The 21801-nt window shown below is 40.6% G+C and overlaps 1 protein-coding gene across 6 annotated transcripts in view; it reads right to left on the reverse strand.

Moving 5' to 3' along the window:
- Positions 1 to 21801, reverse strand: part of col14a1b (collagen, type XIV, alpha 1b) — a 130765-nt gene that overhangs the window by 84853 nt on the left and 24111 nt on the right. For all 6 annotated transcript variants that reach the window (XR_003463533.1, XM_027286561.1, XM_027286559.1 and 3 more), the window contains 3 exons: positions 2642 to 2800; positions 2441 to 2560; positions 713 to 877 (listed from right to left, as the gene is read on the reverse strand). Coding sequence is in view for 5 of the 6 variants with exons in the window: in XM_027286561.1 (XP_027142362.1) it covers positions 713 to 877; positions 2441 to 2560; positions 2642 to 2800 (444 nt within the window). In the remaining variant the exon portion in view is untranslated. The remainder of the gene's footprint in view (positions 1 to 712; positions 878 to 2440; positions 2561 to 2641; positions 2801 to 21801) is intronic.

Genomic DNA, 21801 nt, shown 5'->3' on the forward strand with positions numbered 1-21801 from the left:
AGACAGACAGAGAGACAGACAGACAGACAGACAGACAGACAGAGAGAAAGACAGAGAGACAGACAGAGAGACAGACAGACAGAGACAGAGAGAGAGAAAGACAGACAGACAGACAGAGAGAGAGAGAGAGAGACAGACAGACAGACAGACAGACAGACAGACAGACAGACAGACAGACACAGACAGAGAGAAAGACAGACAGAGAGAGAGACAGACAGACAGACAGACAGATCGACAGAGACAGAGAGAGAGATAAAGACGATCAGACAGACAGGAAGCAGTTCCTTAGAAGTTGTTTGAAACAAGTTGATGAATGTATAATGACGTTTTTAACTTAAATAATAATAATAATAATTTAAATGTTTCCCAGATTTAACATTCATTTCCTTCCTTCCAGGGATGAATTTGTTTCTGTTCATTTTCAGTATAAAAATGATTTACATTTACTGGTCTTCATTTTTTAAGAGTTACAGTGGTTATTTTCATTGATTAAGTTCTCCATAATGAAAATGCAGCTTCCCAGAGCCCAAAACAATCTTCATTTTTTTTGTTTGATCAGTCGACCAAAACCCAAAAAGAATCAATTTACAGTAATATTAAAAAGCAGCAAATATGAGAAGCTGTTTGTTTTTTCTCCTGATGATCATCCAGTGGAATAATTAATCCATCATCAGTGTGATGGCGACTGATAGAGACTGTGGATGAGGCATACCGATGGCAAACAGTTCAATCCCAGCATCCTTTAGGCTCTGTGCGGGCGGCATCACATCATCCTGTGACTTCCCGTCGGTGATGAGGATTCCGATCTTTGGAACGCCGGGCCTCGATCCAGACTCGGGTTTGAAGCTGTTCTCCAGGATGAAGGTCAGAGCCAGACCTGGAAGGATGCAGAGACAGGATACAGTGAATAGTGTGACTACAACACACTCTACACCTACATCACTCTCTGTGATTGGATATTGTTTTTAGATGCACTAGGTGTCATGCTTTTGTGTGTGCATAAATAATCCTATTTTAGAAGAAGCTTCACAGATGTTCTAAGAAGCCAATCTCGATTCTCCCAAAAAGAAACTAAAAAATGTGAATCTGACTGAAAATTGATTCGACTTCATGTGAAATGTTCTAAATAAGCAGAAAAACATCAAGTCCTGAAAAGCTTCAATAAGCCGTGATCAGCAGCCTGGAAACATTTCTGTATTTTCTCTTTGTTATGACATTAATCATTTCTTTGATATCTACTGTTAAAAATTTAGAAGCACTTCTGATGCAAGAATATTGGTAACGATGAGCCGAAGTCCAGCCTGACAGTATGATTGCACTAAGGCTTCCTCTGAGGTGCAGCGAGGACTCCCATTGTGACGTCTTCATGAACAGGACTAGTTTAAAGTGTCTTTATTAGCTCGGCAGGTTTTTAGTTTAATGTGTGTGTGTTTGCGATATTTTCCCCAACTTCTACTGTTTTAAGACGAATGGCTTCTTTATGCATTGATGCAGCTTGTTGTCGTGAAGACAGTCAGAACTTCTCTCACGTCTGCTTTTTCTCTTGGCCAGGTACCAACTCTGTAATTTCAGATCCTGTCACTCCCTCCCGTCTTCCTGCCTTTCTCTGTCACCTGACCTTCTCCGCCTACCTGCACACCTGTTCCAACTTCTCTCATTAGCCCAGTGCATATATTTATACACACACACACCAGCCCACTTTCACTCATTCTCAGTCAGGCAGTCCGTCGCTTGTCAGGCTGCAGACCAATCAGACCTGTTCTTTGAGTCAGCACTGAACCATCTGCATGGGTTGCTGTAGTAACTACGGACGCTGGTAACACAGTTTCTGTGTTCAGCTTTCTTTCTCTGTGTTGCACTCCATACAGCTCTGATTTCATGTTTTCATTGTATGATGTGCAACACTTGGAATCTGATTGGAATCGTAGTTCAAACTACTTCCAAACGTGGCTTTGACGACGACTTTCGTCTTCCTCTGACATCTGAGCAAATCTGAACTGTTACCTTTATCCTGCTGATCTCTGAGCCCTGCTGATTTTCTTGTGTGGTTTGCGGCTGAATATTTGTGACGTCTTTCACCAGCAGCCATCCTTATTCATGTTTAATGTGCTGGATTCTGTATATATGCTGTATCCTCGTGATGATGGATTTATGGTAAATCATTTTTAAGAATACTTTTGTACTATCAGTGGAGCTCCTGGTGATGTTCGTCTCCTGTGTGAACCAGTGACCTTCTCGCTACTCAGTCTTATCAGCTGAAAGCTGTGAGGTCACAGACGCCAAACTGAAATGAGCTGCGCTAAAGTAAATTTAATAGGCTGAGGTAGACGACTGGCTTCGGTCCAAGTCACCCTCTAAGCGTTATCTGTTCATGGTGATGAGTGTGGAGGACTGTAATAACCACAGGGAGGAGAGGGGTTTGGTTGGCAGCGTACTGTACCTGTCAGTGTGTTTCCTCCTTTGTAGGGCAGGTTCTTCACAGCATCGATCACAGCCTCTTTGGTGGTGTGAGCGTTGAGATGCCACTCAATTCTGGGGTCTCCGCTGTACTGAGCCAGGCCTGCACACAGTTAGTTTCAATGGTTAATAATCTATTTTGTTATGTTTGCAAGCTGCACATGAAAACCAGAAACCTCCTCACCAATCCTGGTCTTGTCAAACTCGACAGAGAAAGCTCTGACCAGATTTTCCAGGAACGTCCTGACCAGCCTGAAGTTGATGCGGCCGATACTCCAGGAGCCATCCACAAGAATAACAATGTCCGCTATGGCTGGAGTCTTACACATAAATCCGTCTTCAGCTGAAGACAAACAGACAAAAACAAAGAAAGTTTAACAGAAAAATGGTGTTGAGCAAAGTTTCCTGCCCTGGTGGTGAAAATGACTCTGTACTAAACTGAATGTTATGAACCAGATAAAGAAGAGTGTGAAACATGCACACAGCTGCCTACAGCACACACTCGATAAATCTGCTGTGGTAAAAGTAGGACAATTTGATGTGCAGCTTCTGTCCCAAAGTATTACAAAGTGTTTCATTAATTCTAATTCAGATCAACACAGTATAATTAAACCCTGGAGGAGCGAGGTACTTAGTTTCAGCAGATGAAAAATAACAGCCCACACTGTTGTTGTATCTCAACAGTTTACTGGGTGATAAAAACAGACCAGACTCTAATGAGGCAACAGCAGTTCATTTACAAAAGCCGGTCCAGCACACAGTGAGCCAAAGGCCAACCAAATTAGGCAACAACCCTATTTCTATCAGCCAATTATCTTCAACAAAGAGCGAAGGAAACCTCTGTGAGCTTCGGTCTCTGTGGAAAAACAATGGAATCGTCCAGGGTGCTGGTTTTAATCCCGTTGGACCCAATGTGCAGCTGAGCAAGGCACCTTACCTGCCAGCACTGATCTGCTTTATGACACTTTATTGAAGTCTAATTGTGTGTCATTCATCCATATATATACTGTATATAGTTATATATAGTTCTTGCCCAGCTTTGAGGTGTGTTTGGGGTCATTATTCTGCTGCTGTGTGGATCCTCCTTCTCTACGAAGAGGAGAACTAGAAGGTGTTGCATGTCTCTGAAGAATACAGTGCTACTTTCGCCTTGGTACGGGTGGAGTCGATTCAGTGCAGGTGTCCAACTCCAGAGTCAGCAAAACACCTCCCAACTATAATATTCCCACCACCATGTTTCAATGTGGGTTTGATAGCCTGCAGAATCGTTTGTCTGTTGCTGCTACAAATCTTAAACTTGGATTCATCAATAAATAAAAGTTTTTTTCCAGCCATCCACTGTGTAATGCTGCTACATCTAAGTCAGCCTGAGTATTTGGCCTCGTTTCCGCTCCTAGAAACTGGTTTAGAAACTGATGCTCATCCTCTGAGACCACTGCACCACCGCCTTACTCTGACAGTACTTTTGCTGATTAGACTTTTGCGTTCTTCTCTCTGGGAACTAAGCCTGATGTATTGATCTTCCAGTGGTGTGGTCACTATTGGTCTGTCTGATTGTGCTTCGGAAAGCACTGATCCAGTTTGTACAAAGAGTTTAGAAAACCTCATCACCACAGGTCAGACAAACTCTTCTGCCTTCTGATACCCATACTGCCAAACATTCAGTATGTCCTAATACACTGTATGTCAAATGACGCATGCAAAAAAGCATGAGCTTATGTAATCACTATCGTGAATACAATACTGCATGTTAAGTAACAACAGCAGAGTTCTCTGGGCTGACCTCTGTCTCTGGCAAGCTCAGCGAATAACATTTTGTCTTTTCTCCAGTACTGATGCGCACATCAGCTCTGAGCTCTCTGAGTTCATCGAATCTGCATAAATCATCAACCTGCCACCCACCCGAAGGATTTTATCTGATTTAGAGACACACCAGCATGGTCGTTTCACTTCACCTGTACCAGCCAGTGAATTATGTCGAGCAGTGCAAGCTTTCCAGGTGATTTCTTGATTGTGAGTTATATTAATATATATAGGAGTGTTTTACTTTAGTGATTAGACACGATGCTTTCAGTAATAGTAAAGGTTTCCATAGAGGCAGTAATGTAATATTGTTATTTTTGAACTAAAAACTTTAGACAAAGTAAACTCCTCTTTTAGCTTCTGAAATGTTTTTAGACAGTTCTGATGGAACTTTCATTATTAATCTGGACTTTTTGTGACATGTTGGACGTTTAGAAGAACACATAACATTAACATTTGATTCTGTCTGATCCCGTCAGTCTGTTGGGAGATTTAAATAATCGATGAAGATGCTGCTGCGCCATGTACATAAAGGCACCTCGCCCCATTTAATCCCGCCTGATTTAATGCCCATTGGTTTAAACTGCGATGCATACATCACTGTCCAGGGTAACTTTCAATAATGTACCATCAGTTGCAAATCTCATACTTTATTTTTACCTTAAACTCCGACAGAAGTATCTGCAAGAGCATCACAACATTGTGCCCTTAGACCAAGAAATTTGTCCTAAATCAATACAACTACCTTACAACAGCATGGGAAGGATTCTGATTGGCTGATTAGACTGCATCAATGGTATCTTAATTACTTTTCCTGGACCACCAACAACAAACCAAACTTTAAAGGACTCAAATGACGACTGTGATTGCACTCGGGTCTGAATGTTTGAAAGAAAATGAAGCAAGGCAGTACTGTGTAAGAGCCCTACATGCCCAGCAACGCTTGCTTGAATAAAGAAAGCTTAAGAAAACACTCTCTCACACACACACACACACACACACACACACAGACAGACAAACTCAGTCTTGCAGCCAGAAGGCAGTAATAAAAAGAACAAAAACGCTGATGGTTCACCTTCACAATGGATTAAGCAAAAACAGTTAGAAAACTTTCACCTTGGTGAAACGGAGATTTGCATGACGCTTTACTTTCATTATTAATCTGACACACACTTGGCCTGGTGTTGTCACGGTCAGGACGTGTGAGACTTACACTGTATTTCTGCACCCGCTAGCACACAATTTCTTATCCTCCAGATGTATGAGAGAGAATATTTCTTTCAGGCTGCAGCATGTTTTCATCTCAGGAGGTTGAGGGTTGTATGCATGTGTGTGTGTGTGTGTTTTGAGGGGTGGCGAGGGCATTCTTGAGCAGTCATTTCATTCATCATTGACAGGAACTAAGAAGTGTATCACTCCTTACAAGTCTCTACAGTGTCGGAATTTAAACCTCCTCCCCGGTCTACCAGAAGAGTCTCGGTGCCGCTATCCAATACGACTTCAGAGGGAAGATGAAAGCAGTGACACATAAGACACACAATTACTTCACTGCTCTGGAAGGAATGAGGCTCAAGCTTGGCGTTGATTATTGGTTGGTTGTGTGGTGAGCGATACAGAAATTGAAGCTAATTCATGGGTTGTTGCTGCAAGCCACTGTCAGGTAAACACAGAAACATTTTAAAGTAAAATGTTTGTGTACTGTCAGCATCTTGGCGAGTGTTCCTGTTCAGGTGTATTTTCTATCTTTACCACTCAGAAATATTGTAGGTTTCAAATTCTAATAGCAAACACTACCAGGAAGGAAGAGAGCTGAAAATGAAATCCATAAAAATGTGTTATTTTGGAAGACAGCTGGTAGAAGAGTCTTTACTGAATTGTGATTGAGGGGTGAACTGTAGAGAATACTAGTTATTGGTTGACAGGTTTAGTTTATAGAGGACAAAGGAGAATACAAAAAGTGATCAATCAAATCCTAAAGAGCAGAAAGCAGACGTACGACATCCTTTGATCTCTTCTTGTAGTCCTGACTATGATACAGGGCTGCCAAACTGCCATTAACTGCTTAATATCACTATTTTAATGTAACCGTGTAAGAGAGAATTTGTAGTGAGTTCTTTTCACTGATGGGACTTGAGGTCTGGGAATGGAAATTTACAAAATAAGCCAAAACTGAAATCACTAAAATGTTTTCCTGCTTTATCTGTGTCTGTATCTTTCTGTACACTTGTGGGATGCTTCTGTCATTTTCATGATCAGTTAATTATAATAATTAATTGTTTGGATTTCATAAATTTAATTACATTTCTTGTGCTACTAGAAGACGAGGTGTGAAATGAACTGATTTGTTGGCTCAACAGTGAAAGAATCTAAAATGTGTTTCATTTACAGTTATGGAGAAATGAAGCAAATCCTCTGTGTTCCAATGTTGGCTGTTGTTGTTTGTTCAATTGACAGACTTTGCATTAAATAAAGTGATCAATTTAACACTTTTGATACTGTTCTGTGTACTATGAAATGTCTGCAAGCTATAAATTGATCTGTATTCATGCCATTGCTACAACTTGTAGGTAAAAGTGACAAAGCTTGAATAATGGATTTTGTGAAGAGGAAGTAAAGAAGAAAAGAATGAAGAAATGTATTCAAGAATGGAAAGTGAAGTGAAATTGAAGGGCAGAACATTTCCTTTGAGCTCCAAGTGAAAGAGAACGAGCTTCCTTTTTAATAGCACGTCTGGGAAAATAGTAGCACCTGGACAGATGGCGAAAAAGGACAGAGAGGGAAGAAGAAGCAACAGAAAGAGCTGTAACAGATGCATATTAAAAGGTGTAACTACATAAGTGGGTCTGCTGCGAATACCAATGTTGTGTTCTACTTGATTTACTAATCCTTCCCTTGGCATTTGTTTTCTTTTATTGTTCATTCTCTGTTTGCTGTCCTGTCTTTTGCTTTATTATATTATCATCAGCACTGTTCTACTACTTATTCATGCTGTATCTGCAATACATGTCTGTGTTTTCCCTTAACAGCACTCATATTACCGTAATCATATAAGAGCAGATATAAAACAAGACAAAAGTAAAAAGGACAATGAGAAGAATACAAATCAAGATTGGGATATTGGAAAAGAAAGAAGATAGAGCTCAGTGCTCAGTACAGTGGTGAGCAAAAGCAATGAGTGTGGTTAAGAAAGAAAACAATAGCACAGCTCAAAGAAATGATCCCCGTAAGTTTGGAATAAATAGAAGAAGAAGATCATAGTTAACATGAGCGACAATCAACACTGCAGTTCAACTTAAAGAAGAGCAATGAAAGAAATTGACAGAGAGTGGACAGAGATGAATGAAGAAGAGATGAAGTTCACTTTATTACAGCCTCTCAAAATCTCCAAATAAGCCCTCAATAAAAATTAAGAACAAAAAAAAGACTCCAGTTGATCATGGATCTGTTTTGTTTAAGAATATATATTTTGTGTTTAGTGATGTAGCAGACTCACCAGATGGGAGGCAGTTACAATGACTTAGGATGTTCTTGCAGACTGAAGATGCATTTAGATACGACGAAGCGAAGCTGTTTATAAATGTGGGTTCAAGGAATAAACACGGAGAAACTCCACTGTTCAAAAACCCTTCAAATAAATAAAAAAAAGTTTTCTGCAGTTGAACATTTTCTGTTCAGCTACAATAATCATTTATCATGTAATGGAGGTACGATTATATTGTAAGAAAATAAACACAAACTTTAAATTAGTGCCTAGTTGCTCTTGGGCTTGTGAACAGATTTTGGTTTTGTTTTCTCGTAAATATTTGATTGTGTTGTGTTGAACAGCTCTAGTTTATGATTTGAGAGTCATCTGCTGAGCCATACCGCATGTCAGGATGTGAAGATCTGAAATAAAAACTAAAACACAACCAGCTGAGCTTCTCATAATAGCAAATAGAAAATACGTCTGATGCCTTGTGGGGAAAGCCGAGAACCAGCTGCTTGGTTTGTCACACTTTGGGAACCAGCTTGTTGTTGCTGGCAGCTGTGTTTCTGATGTTGTTTATTGTCATAAGAAACTTCCATGAAATGATCAGAAATGTCCTGATGTGAATCCTCCATGGATCGATGTGCAAAGCTGTGACAAACTCTGATAGAGGTGTCAAGAGGCTCAGCCACAACTGAGTGATTTGAGGCGTCCCGTTGCTAAATTGGTACAAATTGCCCACTGGAGAGGACAAAGTCTTGAAAACTGAAAGGGTGAAGTATGGGTGAGGAGGGCAAGGAGAAGAAAGAGACAGGAAAGGGAAGGAAGGAAGGAACAGAAAGTAACAAAAGAGAGGTTTGTTGACAGATTTATCAACCAGGTAGCTGTTAGGAAAGAGGCCCCTCAGGCACAGAGTCTCCCCAGAGGTCAAAAAGTCAAAATGGCACAAGTGTGAGGCACATCCCGAGACAGCGAGGGTCAGGAGTATCAGAGGATGTGACCCAGGTTGGCTAAAAGTAAACAATATTATAATGAATGACATTCTCATACATATTCATGACTGCAAGCAGAACCCACAGGATGATACACACAGGCTGCGCTCAGCCAATGTCCCCAAAATATATAGAGCAGAGCAAAACACTAACTCTGTCAGGTTATTTCAACTTTCTTACCTGCACAAATTCCAACATTATGTTACTCATTTCTGATTGTTCCTAAAGTCACATTGGATCATAACATCGATCTGAACTACTGCAGCAAAGAAGAAGGTGTAATTTAGCCAGGTAATGATTGTTACCAATCACCATGTATTTCAGATTTTTACACATTGATTTACAGTTTTGTGATAAATAAGGCAAGACTAAGACTACTAAATATTTAACTTTCCAACAAAGGAAGGTTACAAAGACACAAACAGAACATCTCCAGTGTCTCTGCTCTTCCCAACGTCCAGCGGTCAAAGCAAGGCCAGTGCTAGGCTTACAGCTCGAGGCGACGGGGTAAGAGCTGCAACTGCCAGGCCAATACCTGCCGTGTCAAAGGTGAGCTAACGCACCTCAGGGCGTCATGTGATAGATTTATCTACACTCGGCTAATTTACACACCAGGAGTCAAAAGGTCAGCTGCCTCTGATTCCAGCACTCCATGACGACACGACAGCTTGTGAAACAAATTTTGCGTCCAGCTCATGTGGATTCCACACAGTCACCCATGTGGAAAGTTTTACAGGTACCGTAGTCAACATGTTTTTCAAAACACCTGTATATGTTTGAATACTGGAGTATTGTAACAAAAAATAATTTCCCCCTGGGATTATTAAAGTATTTCTGATTTTGATTCTGAGGTTTTCTTAATTAATCTCTCAACCGCTGCTGCTGTGTGGGGCAGCTGAACTAAACACACCGTCAGCACCTCCCACAAACCGCTGCACCCCCAAACCCCCGTCTCCTCCGGTGACTGATAGCCGTCAAACACCACTCAAACTGAGTTTGTGCACTATAAACTATGAAACTCTCCCAGCTGCTGTAATGTCGCTTGTTGTGTTTTTTTATGTACCTAACCTCTACGCCTGTTTCTGTCTCTCAGGTCTAGTAGAGTCCAACACTGTCAAACTGCTGCGCTCGTTTGCTTCCATCGTTGTAGTGCCGTGTTTGCCGCAAATTTGTTTCATACCTGGCAACCCTGGATATCGAACACAGAACTAATTGATCCGAATTCCAAAGGCCAAAACATAAACAAAGAGACGGGCCGGGCGGTAAATTTCAAAATAAGAACATTTTGGCTGTCGGGTTTTTGTCAACAAGAAGTATTTCCATTTAGCATGTTTCCTTAAAAACTGATAATATAGCATATTAATTTTATGATTTAAAACAGTGAGTATCTTACTGTAATGTATGCCCAGCAGATCATTAAATTACTGTAACTTAACATTTTAATTACAGGTTTGAAGTCAAAATTATAAATTTGCAGTAATTAGAAATAATTCCATTCCTCAGAATTAATTTAATAATTTGAGTCGACTTGAAAGTGTCTCTGTACACGGTGAGTTAATGTAGTTGGTTGGTTTGTTTACAGAGGTTAATGGTGTAGCGCCCCTTAAATGACGAAAGATCAGCTGATCTCACTGAATAGCAGAATCTGTAAACTTGAAGTATCCTCTGCAAATGTCCTTTGGCAACATGCTGACTACAAGTTAAATGGCTGTAGCAATATTTTGTTCTATCATTTTGCATCTTTATATTTGCATGACCTATTCCGGATGAGTCATCTCCAGGTTACAGCCTGTGCTGGTTTATTTATCTTATTTTGTCTTATTAAGGTTTATATTACTCCAGTTTATTTGATGTACAACTTCTGAAGAGATATCAAAGATGTTTAAATAGCTTCCCACAGACAAAAGAACACGCTGTGACTCCTTGATGGCAAATCCAGGGCTTTCTACACTTTGACATAATGAGAAAGAGGGCGACCGGCACCTCAAGCTAATAACAGTGAGCACCTAATTTCTCTCCGAAACATGAAAGAGGAGTGAGCTGGTTAGGATGCAGCTGCAGATTCCTCTGAGCCCCGGACAACATTTCTAATCTTACACATCTCCTGTCATCCTGGTCACATGACATCAGCTGAGTCAAACACCATGGGCAAATTTTTCAAAGCGTTTGTTGTAGCCTGTGTTCAGAATACGGCAGCCTAAAGGTGACGGAGAGGGTTTTTATAACATTTTAAATATCCAAAGTGTCTCAGACTTCAGGCAGCTTCATCAAAAACAAAACAATGGAAATGTGAACAGGAAAAGTGAGCATTACCAGCCCACACGCTCGCTTATTAGTCGTCCCTTGGGAGCCCTTGAGCAAGGCACTGAGCTTAAAATGGCTCCACTGAAACTTCTCAGGGACTCGGTGTTCTTGCCCTGCTCCCAGGTGTGAGAATGTCTAACAATATAAATGTGAAGCAAACAAGCAGGCTCAGCACAAAAAGCATCCCTGGGAAAATAAAGGTTACAGATAAATATTAAATTCACTGTCATGTGCGCCGTTTGCAGAAAAAATGTGTTGCAATGCTACAAATCTAAAACTAGTTCCTGTGAATATTTAACAGTATCAGGCCAGATACATATTTCTCACATACAAATCTCCATAGGAAACAAATTAATCCTCTTGCTGTTTGTTGTTGTTGTAGTTGCTGAGCCAGTTCAGCCTCTGGAAAGGAAGTCTGCAGCTGTTCCACTGCAACATACAGAGTGGATCTGGCTGGAGCCTCAGTTACAGTAGATTAATGCACCTCATGACTGTCAAAATAAATCTAAACAAGGACAGGAAAGCTTGTGAATCATAGCTCATTCACCCTTGCCATCAGAGAGTGAGAAATAAATGGCTCTAGAGTGCAAAAGAAGAAATATGGCTCTACTGTATATGGTTTCTCCAGCCAGCATTAAACAGGATTGTCTCTAAAGGAGGGTGTCAAATTCCTTTGAAATCTAATTTATGGTAAGATCGGGGCCCTACTACAGCTCCCAATTTGTCTTCATCAGGCTGTAAAATTTTCTTAAATGTTACACTCTGCATGTCTCCGAGGTATTCTCAAAGTTTCAACTCTCTGTGATACGATGGCATCTTTACTGCCATGCCCACTTACTGATGTGAGTGTCAGCCCTGAGACTGTGATTTGAAAAGTTGGCTTTCAGGTTGTTAAATCCAACACGGTAGTAAATAATTTGTATTCAAATGTCTGAGAAGTGAGAAAACCTGAATGCATCAAGAGAGCAAAAGTTATTTTTCAGGGTAATTTCATGTAATTTTGACCACAGAAACCATTTTTCACCCTGCACGCCAAGCATCAGAGAAATATTTAATAAAATTTCATTCTGACTTTTAAACATTGTCAAGAGGGCACAGAATCACTGCTGGAGAGTACCGAGCTGAGCACTTGGCCAGCGTTTATTTGTAATCTGGATTGTTTGATCTTATTTCTTTATAGCTCGCGAGCTGTCACAATTTCTTTAAATCCCTAATTTGATTTGATTTTCAATGGTTATGCCATTATTACACTATATCTATAATTACACTATAGCTGTATCTATAGCTCTATCTATATTATTTATTATATAATCTATTATAGGTCTCTTATCTATAACTGAGACGACCCCAGCTAACACTGGTTGGGTGACGTTCACCCTGGACGGGTCGCCAATTCATCACGGGGCTGACACAGTCAGATAATCAACCATCATATTCACATCTACGCAGAAACGGGAGAACAGCTTCATGGTATAAAGTGTGCTTCTTCCTGCCTGCCATGTTCTGTCTGGTCCTGCTCTAGTTTTTTTTAATTTGCCACCACCAGCACTTTACCACTTGAGACAGGATGTGACAGGATGAATCTGATGCAAGTTTAATCCAGAGTAGTGTGAAGCGACACATCTACTGGTTTCAATAAACTGACTCTGCTCTCTGTGTTTGCGTACGGGGTCAGCTACCGTTCAACCTAACAAACAAACTACATAGTTGTTCTAAGCCTTTCATCCATTGTCATCACATTTTGTCATGCAATATTTATAACTTCCGATACTGTCTCCAGCCTGGATATCACACACAGCTGGGTGTTCCAAGTGTTATCGGTGTGAATCACACTGAGATATACTGAAACCATGCATCTTCCTGTTCTAATGAGACAATTATCCACAGACTACTTTGTAGAGAACAATGCTCTAAATTAATCCTGGATGACACGGAAACAGCTCAGTGTGACATGTGAGCAATCTGATTGCTCCCATGAAGCGTCGAGCTGTGAGAACGGTGCCGGAGCAGCGGGGTTAGCGCCAAACAGATGAGCAGTGATTCTGACACATGGTGAGATGGAAACTTTTCCTCTGTTTTTAATCAGTTCACACACTGTAGGTAACTGTTCAGGATCCTTACATTTGAGAAAAAACATGACATGCCACAGAACAATTATGTTGACTGTGTCATGACACTTCCTTTGAGTGAACTCATTTGGATCATAATTAGATTCACATAACCTTGATACATACCTATAATTATACAGTTATCTGAGGTTGTTTTTACATCATTGTGGAGTTGAGGTCTTGGCTTGAACGTATACCAGTGATGATACTAGTGCTTGGATTCTCAGCCCATCCTTCGCTGTCTGAGGAAAATACACTGAAATAAAGTGATGCTGACAGGTTTTCCACACCGGTTTTGAGTTCGTTTGAGTGTGTCCCAGAGAATTTCATTTGGACCCGAATAAACAAACATTTAGTTTGTTTTTACATATTTTATTTATTGTCCCAGTGGAAGACATTCTACTCTTGCCAACACATTTAAGTCTTCTTCACATGAGCACATCGAGCTAGCTGCACCAAAAGACTAAAATCTCCAGCCCAGGTATGAATGTTTTTTAATTCTATGAGTGGCAGATGAACGAAAGCTGAACTTTTATAGTTTGATTTAGTGCAGTCTGTATAATAATAATAATAATACAACTACAGCAACCACAACATTTTATAAGAGAATAAAGACTAAATATTGTGTCCTGCTAGTTTTATTTCTTTACTAAAAACAATTTTAAAAAGTACTACCATTACCACTGGTCCTGCCTCCGTATTCAGGTGGATGTCTTGAGAATCGGCTCCTGGCACAGTGAGCTTCTTTTGCTCCTTAGTTTTGTGTTTTAGTCATTAAGGATTTCTGGTAGTCCAGTTTTTGGTTCTTTGTTTTTTAGTTTGGTCACACAGTATCTTTGATAGTTCAGGTGGGGAAGCTTTGGGGCTTCATTTTATTTTTATGATAAATAATTATCATCAGCTGCATTCCAACATTTAGTAGATTTGAAGCCGCCGAAAGCAGAAACATTTACATAGAATAAAAACTGTTAAATCACAAACAATAAGTCTGTTGATGTTATTCCACTAGACTCTGTTCCTGACATATAGAGAACACTCCAACATTTTGCAGTGTTTTGTTTCACTTTGAGTGCCACTTTCTGCTGAAGCACATGAGCTAATTTTGGACGCTGCCTGAAGATAAGGTACAGATGAGGTTGTTAAAATGGTGAAGGTGATGTAATTTTTTCATAAGGTGATATTAAATCTGCTCCGTTGTGTCACACAGGTCGCTCCAACCGCAACACACCTGTCATCAATGTGCTGCTGCGAGTTCTTGTTGACATTATTTTCACAGGTACACTGCCACCTCTGGGGACTGATTCACACTGTTTTCTACACAGAGCTATGAAGAGGTACTCAGGGTGGAAGTGTGTGTGTGTGTGTGTGTGTGTGTGTGTGTGTGTGTGTGTGTGTGTGTTTGTGAAGCAGACAGACAAAGAGGGAAAGTGAAGAGAAAAAAGGTTTTCAGGTTCTTTAATGAGAACTCCCACAAGACTGAGAAAAGGGGAACTAAAGGAAGTTGTACAGGTCTGCACACACACACACACACACACACACATATACAGTATGTGCACACACACTCATAGTCCCAGTCTTCAATTATGGCCCACTGGGGGATTTGAGTTTGACACCCCTGCTCTGCACTGTTGGACCAGCCCTTCATTTAGACCTATGTTAACGTTGGACGTCACTGACATCACATAACTACAGATACAGGAAACTGTAACTACTTCACAATAAAAGCCTGATAAAGGCAGCAGAGAGCTTCAGTTGTTCTAATAAAAATCTGATTAGTCATGTAATTTTCAATAATAACAGATTGCAAGCAACAAGCCAATGACAGACTTCCTGTCGTTACCGTCCCAACCAATGACAAAAAGGAAATTTGCTGCTTTGTTTGTCAGTTAGGAGGAAAATGAGAGAAGACGATGACAGGAAGCAGAGATAGAGAGAGACTGATGGGCAGAAGAAAATGTGCTATCATTCCAACAATATGTGCAAGGACAAATACGACTCATTGGTCAGTCAGATGAGAGAAAGAGAGAAACTGAAGGTCTCAAACAAAACAAGACCTGAGAAAAAAAACGAGCAGGAGAAAGACAAAAGGAGAAAAGAGAGACACGATGAGAAGTTGGACAGCAGGAAGAGAGAGGGATGAAGCTGGAGTAAGATAAAGGCAAGATATTGATGAAACACTAATAATTGAAAAAAAGATCAGAGAAGGAAAAAACAAAGAAATAACCAGAAAGAATGAGAGTGAACGAGAGAGTGACTTTCCCTCTTTGATGTATCTGTAAAATGAAAGCGACAGTCAGCTCTGAAAATCCTGAGGGAACTTCACGCTGACCAGATATTTACAGCACGAAAACAAAGACTAATGTAAAGAGAAGAGGAGAAAATAATTACATCCACTGACAGATTCACTGCAGATTCATCGCTGTAACGATGGACAGAACAAACAAGAGAGACAGATATAGATATATCAGATTTACATGCACAATGAAAAGGTCGGCGTCGAGATATTTGCATATCCAAAACAAAGTCCACCATCATTTTAAAAGTAGATGTGTGAGATTTGTTTTTCTTCTCTGCATGCAGCTCTACAGTACATCGCCCTTCTACTGTGGCAATAACACAGAGTGAGACACGTCCAGAGGACGCTCCTCAACCCGAGATATCCGAGAGGTGTTGAAAATGCTACATTCAGAATAAGGCCGGATTCACACAAATAGAATATGTTGTTTGAATCAAAATATTTTTATGTTTGTGTTGGATTCAGTCGCCATTTTAAAACACTGTTTGCATGTTCAGAGAATTCCTCCTCCTACCTGAGAAGGTGTGCAAACATAAAGCCGGGATAATTAAAAGAGATGAACGTGCAGCGTAACAACTATCCAAAGTTGATGTTTGGGTTGGCATCTCTTATGTGAACATGCATGAGACCTGTTCAGACTCACCACAGGAGCGTGGTATGTATGTTTAAGTCTCAGACATCACTGAATCGCATTCATGAGTAAAGAAACTGCAATCAACAGTGTGCTCGAGGTAAAAAGGTGTGTCAGAGCAAAAAGAAAATGAAAGGACTGCACAGACTATTAATTCTGTCTGGCCTGGATATGAATATGTCACTGATATTTACTGTGAATTCCTTAGCTCGGCATCCTTGAGCTTATTAAAGTGACTTCAGGACTGACCTTCAGTCCACATCATATCTAAAAGTGCACAGGTTCAAAAGAACCTTCTGTAACTCTCCTGAAGAAACGAAAAATGTTCTCCCATCTCCGATGTGACGACTGGATGACAGGAACAGACACGGCGTTGAGTGTTTCCACGCAGCTGGCTCCATGCTGTCCCCTGGTCTTTCTCCACGTCCCATCTGTCTCCCTGCATTCGTTCATTTCTCAAATCTAAACGAGGTTGTCACAGTGTCAAACAGAAGATGATGGAGCTTCAGCTGCACTGAAACACCCCCACCCTCCTCCTCCTCTCTCGCTCTCTCTCTCTCTCTCTGACTCTTTCTGATTTCACTAAATCAACATCTCTCGTGCCCTGCACACATGATTTATTGGCTCATCATTCATCTTTATTTGTGGCAGATCAGATTGCTGCTGATGTGATTCTGATGCGGCTCTCTTCCTTATCTGGGGCCGGTTGAAGGACAGTGTTTTTCCAATACCTCTAAGGTTGCGTTTTAAATCTGTAATTCAAGTCTTGTTTTTGCCAAATTTCATATATACAAGCTTCACAACTAAATGAGAATTATGTGACTCATGTAGCATCATTACTCTGTCACAGAGTGCTAAGTGTGGCCGTTTAATTTATGCACAACATTATGTCCCTGTGCTGCTGAAGTCACCTTGAGCGAGACACAAAAATATTTCTATCACTGCTGACTTATCTGCACACATTCAGGCTCACGTGGAAACTGTCTGAAGCAGATATTTTTCTATCTAATCAGGAAAAGTCCATTTTGTGTCTGTGATTTATTTAGACATAGTTCATCTAACCCCTGGGTACAATAACAGGCACCAACCCGTCCCACCTATCTGATCTCAGCACTTAGTTATTTAGAAGGAAACCCACCCTCATCACAAAGGACCCTTTAAACCCCTTTAATACTAACCGCTCCCATCAAGTCTCTGATATGAAATCCGTCTCGCCAAAACAAACACATTAACAATGAATTCTGTCCAACGTCCTTTAACTTTGTAGTTTCAGACTCTGCATGCCAACACTTGCAGTAATTCTCTATCCACTTTGTTTTTTAATCCTTTCATATGATTTTACTCGTGAGCCACAAGATTCATTTTCATTCCCTGATAATGGACGATTGAGCTTCTTCTGATTCTGAATGTGTTGAGGCAGCATTAAAGGCAGACGCACGCAGACATCTGATATATTCTGCTTTGAAAAGGTTTTGGAGAACAGCCCCACACAGCCTGCATGTTTGAGAAAGAAAAACGTACAATCAGAACCGCTCTGCATACGACAAATATTCAAAATACACAAATATCTAATCAACATTTGGCTGAATAAGCTATAATGCAAATGATCCAAATGAATCCAGTGTCCTCCCACCATGTGTACAACACCATATTGTGTACACAATGAACAAATCAACATGTCCAAGTATTGACATATGCAGCAGTGCAAATCCACATCTCGACTGTCCTTGTGCAGCTGCACGTTGCTGTTTGACACACTGCTCATACTGACGAGTTTACCCAAGCCTGACTTTCCTTCCACGCCAACTGCCTCTGTGCAGATGTATACCGCTCGCTACAGAAAAATGAACTGTCCAGATAAAACTGTAAAGAGCAAATAAATCATGTGAAAACTTGCCAAACGTTGGTATTTCTTCATTCTCGTAGTATATGAGGGAGGAAATGTCCCGACAGCTTCACTGAAGACAAGATATGCTTATAATGACAAAACACGGGAATTTAAAAACTCATTCTGAAGCTTTCAAAGGAGTTTTGAAGCCTGATTCCGACATTACTTTAAGATTTTCAGTCACTAAATCTTTATTGATATCCTCCCAGTCACCATCTCATATCATAGATCATAATCATCAATAATATGTGATTTTAAAGAGGATTTTTATGCAGTATGTGTATCGTCTTCTTGATAAGCATCACTTTGCTGTACCAAATCCCAATCTGCCTCATTTAGGCGGTCTCTGCTGAGCCCTGTAAGACTAAAACTCTGGCTCAGATTTGAAGCTTTCACGCTTCCACATTTTCGGCAAAGTCAGACCACAGAACCAGAGCGAAACCGTGAAAGTGGCCAGATTATAAACACAGGAATGTAAAGTAGAGTCATCCTGAACAAACAAAGAGGAGAAAACTACCTTGAGATAAATACAGGTTAGAAAAGTACACAGCTCGTTCTCCAGAGAGTTGGGGAGAAGCCTAAATTAACTGTGTGACTCAATCTTATGTCACACACACACACACACCTGATGTGTGGAGCATGAGGTCTAAGCTGTGATTTCATTATTCCTGCCTGTCCTCTGCTGACACGGTCTAATTATCGTGGCCTGAACAAATGGACTTGGAATTAGACCTCAATAAATGGGTCACATCCCTCCTACACACACAGACACACACACACTCATATTTGTCTTGTGCTCACTGTGAGAGTGTCTGCAATTGAAAGGTCACAAGTGGAAGCTCTGAAACAGAGACTGCAAGTCTTTGACCAAGACTGTGAAGATAAAAGGAACATTGTAAAATATTTTTTGTTATTTCTATGAGCTACACACAGATACAGCTACACACAGACTATTTGGAAACACTGACTCCATCAAAGGACCTGATGGGAAACTGACAAAGAAAACAAATTGTAAATGGGCTGAAACTGTGCACCCACACACTGTGGGAAGCTACTGGCCTAAGCATCAGGAGCAATGAGGGTTCAGTGTCTTGTGCAAGGACACATTGACGTGCACTGAATAACCCGAGGATGGAATAACAACCCTACATTCAATGGAAAACCAACTTTACTTTGTTAATAAAGACATTGTGCTCGAGATCCATCCCACAGCTGCCACCAGGAAAATGAGTTAGTTTAGCACCTGCACTTTTGAGCAATCAGAAGTCCAAAGCGTATAAACTTAAGACCTCCTTCATTTGTTACTTATTAAGACAGCCGAATGGCTACACAGGTACATTAGTACTGCATGGATCAGCACTTTGGTTTTAAAAAGTTTTTTTTTTGCTAGTGTGTGCAGAAATCTGAAAAGGTCTCAAAGTCTGCAGCAGGAACTTCTGTAACTTCTGTATTGTGTCAGAAAATGAAACCCTGAAGGCGAAGTCAACACTGACATCGAGAAGAAGATCATTTGTTCAAGGATGATGTCCGGTGACGACTCAGGATAGTTTGGATATTTTTACATGAGATTGTACGAGGTTCTCTTCATAGTCGGTAGGTCCCCAGTTTAAAGAAGTAGACAGGAATTTAACTGTTAAAGTTTTAGTGTTACATTGAAGTTATATTTAAAATATTTTCACAGCTTTACCTTGTTGTCAAACAGCCATTTTCTTTGGCACTAACCGTAGAACTTATGTGTTTCTACGTGTAAGCCGAACTGTGTTGTGCACTGTATTTTATTTGGATCAGAGTTACAACAGCACAGCCAGAAAAACACAGCATGCACCATGTTTGGGTGAGAAAGTTGTGAGATCTGACTGAAATCAAACTTTCAAACGGCTAATCTGCAGTGTAATACAGTGTGCAGCGCACTCTGAACACCATCTACTACAAGTAACACACCGACTATGGAAAAGTACCTCATACAAACCCACTTCAAAGTACCTGAACCATCCTTCAAAGCCTCAAATATACGGGTCCAACAAGCACTCATAAATCTCAGAACAGTGGCGGACAATTAGCCTGTGTGACTTAGACAAAAGAGAAGGTCATGTAGCTACAGAAAGTTTCAAGACTATGCATGATGATCTTCATGGTGCAGTGAAATGAACAGAGGTAACGGCTGCCTGCATGGCAGAAAATCTAATATTAAAAAGCAATATTCTATGATTTGAAGAAGATAGCAGTATTGTGAAAGGTGTGGGACGTATGTGTGACACTTTCACCTTCCACTCACCTCAGTTTTATAACCTTGTGAATACATTTGCTCGACAGTACAAGCAGGAATGTAAGAACACACGCACACACATACTTCCCAGTGTCGATTGTGTGCGCCGGTAAGTAGACGAGATGAATGATGTAACACAGACCGACAGCTCCGACGAACACAAACACTGTGTGTTAATTCAGATGGATCACTTAACTGTGCCTTTGAATGATTTGGATTCCGATGGGGTAAGATAGTGCATCAGAATGTAAGAGTGCTATAATAAATACAAAGATCAGTGTGTTTTCATATAACTGTAACGTTACACAAGCAAGCCCACGCCTGCCTGTCTGCTGCCCGGCTGCCAAATGATGCTGTGAAATATAACGCTGAGCCTAACTGCAAGAAATCCTGACAAAGATGAATGCACAGCGCACGCTTGAAATCCTGCTACTTCCTGCAGCTTCCTGCTTTAACGACACACTAAATGACAAGAGTAAAAATATGAAAATAATCCTTCACTCAGATTGATATCCTGCTGTCAAACCAACGATGACAAAGCTGCTGACATGAGCGATCTTTCATCTACACCTGCCGACCAATCGGTTTCTTAAATATTGGAGAATATTTAGGATGTTATCAAAAATGTATCGTCTTTGAATTAAAGTACAAACTTTTCTGTCACGACATAACATGTCAGGTTTTAGTTACAACACAGACACCCAACAACCATCGACAAACCCATGGCTTTATACACATAAATGCTGCCATGGCAACTAGTCATGAGTCATGCTATTTATCTCTCCTTCAACAGAAATTACCTGGGTCTTTGTGTAACCAAAGTGTGTGTGAGAGTGTGTGTGTTTGTTTTATAAGGCTCGGGCAGCTTGAGAAAGGTAAAGCAGTGCTATAAAAATAAAGTTATTATTCGCCTGTGACAGCTGAGGATGTTCACTCTTTCACTGTTTTTTACCAGAAATATTCATGAGTGTCAAATCTCACATTTTTGAACTATTAGTTACGCCTCAAATCTAAACAAGCCTCAACATTAAAAATCTGGCCTCGTTGTTAGAGTAAGAGGTGTGGTGTGTCATCAGACTTCTCGGGAGGGAACATGCCATTACAGATGTTTCACAGCTAAAAATACATCCTGAAGGGGCGACAGGAGGTTCTGCCAAAGACAGGTACCGGTAGATTGGTGACGGTTAAAAGGCAGCTGTGGGTTGGAGTGTATTTATCCACACAGGTTCATCCTCAGGCGGTTTAGAAAGCACAGACGGCTCTAACTTCATGATTTGCTAAATGCAAAGTGTGGCAATAGCACAACAGCATCTGTAGGGTCAAGAAAACAAACCTTTAAGATCTTTTAGACGATTCATTAGAGATGAATTCATGTGCTAAAGTCATAAAACTGTGAGGGAAATACACAGAAAAGAAGAATGACAGCATGTGACGTGAAGCCTTAAGATCTGAAGAATCTGTCCACATTCAACTCAAACACTTCTCACCTTTACCTGATTAGCAGTTTGAAAAATAAAGCTAAATAAAGCTGTACTTCATAGAAGATATAATCACCCACAAGACAGGCAGAAAGGAGGTCAGACCGGAGGT

The sequence above is a fragment of the Larimichthys crocea genome, chromosome XIII (assembly GCF_000972845.2).
Source record: "Larimichthys crocea isolate SSNF chromosome XIII, L_crocea_2.0, whole genome shotgun sequence".
NCBI lineage: Eukaryota > Metazoa > Chordata > Actinopteri > Sciaenidae > Larimichthys > Larimichthys crocea.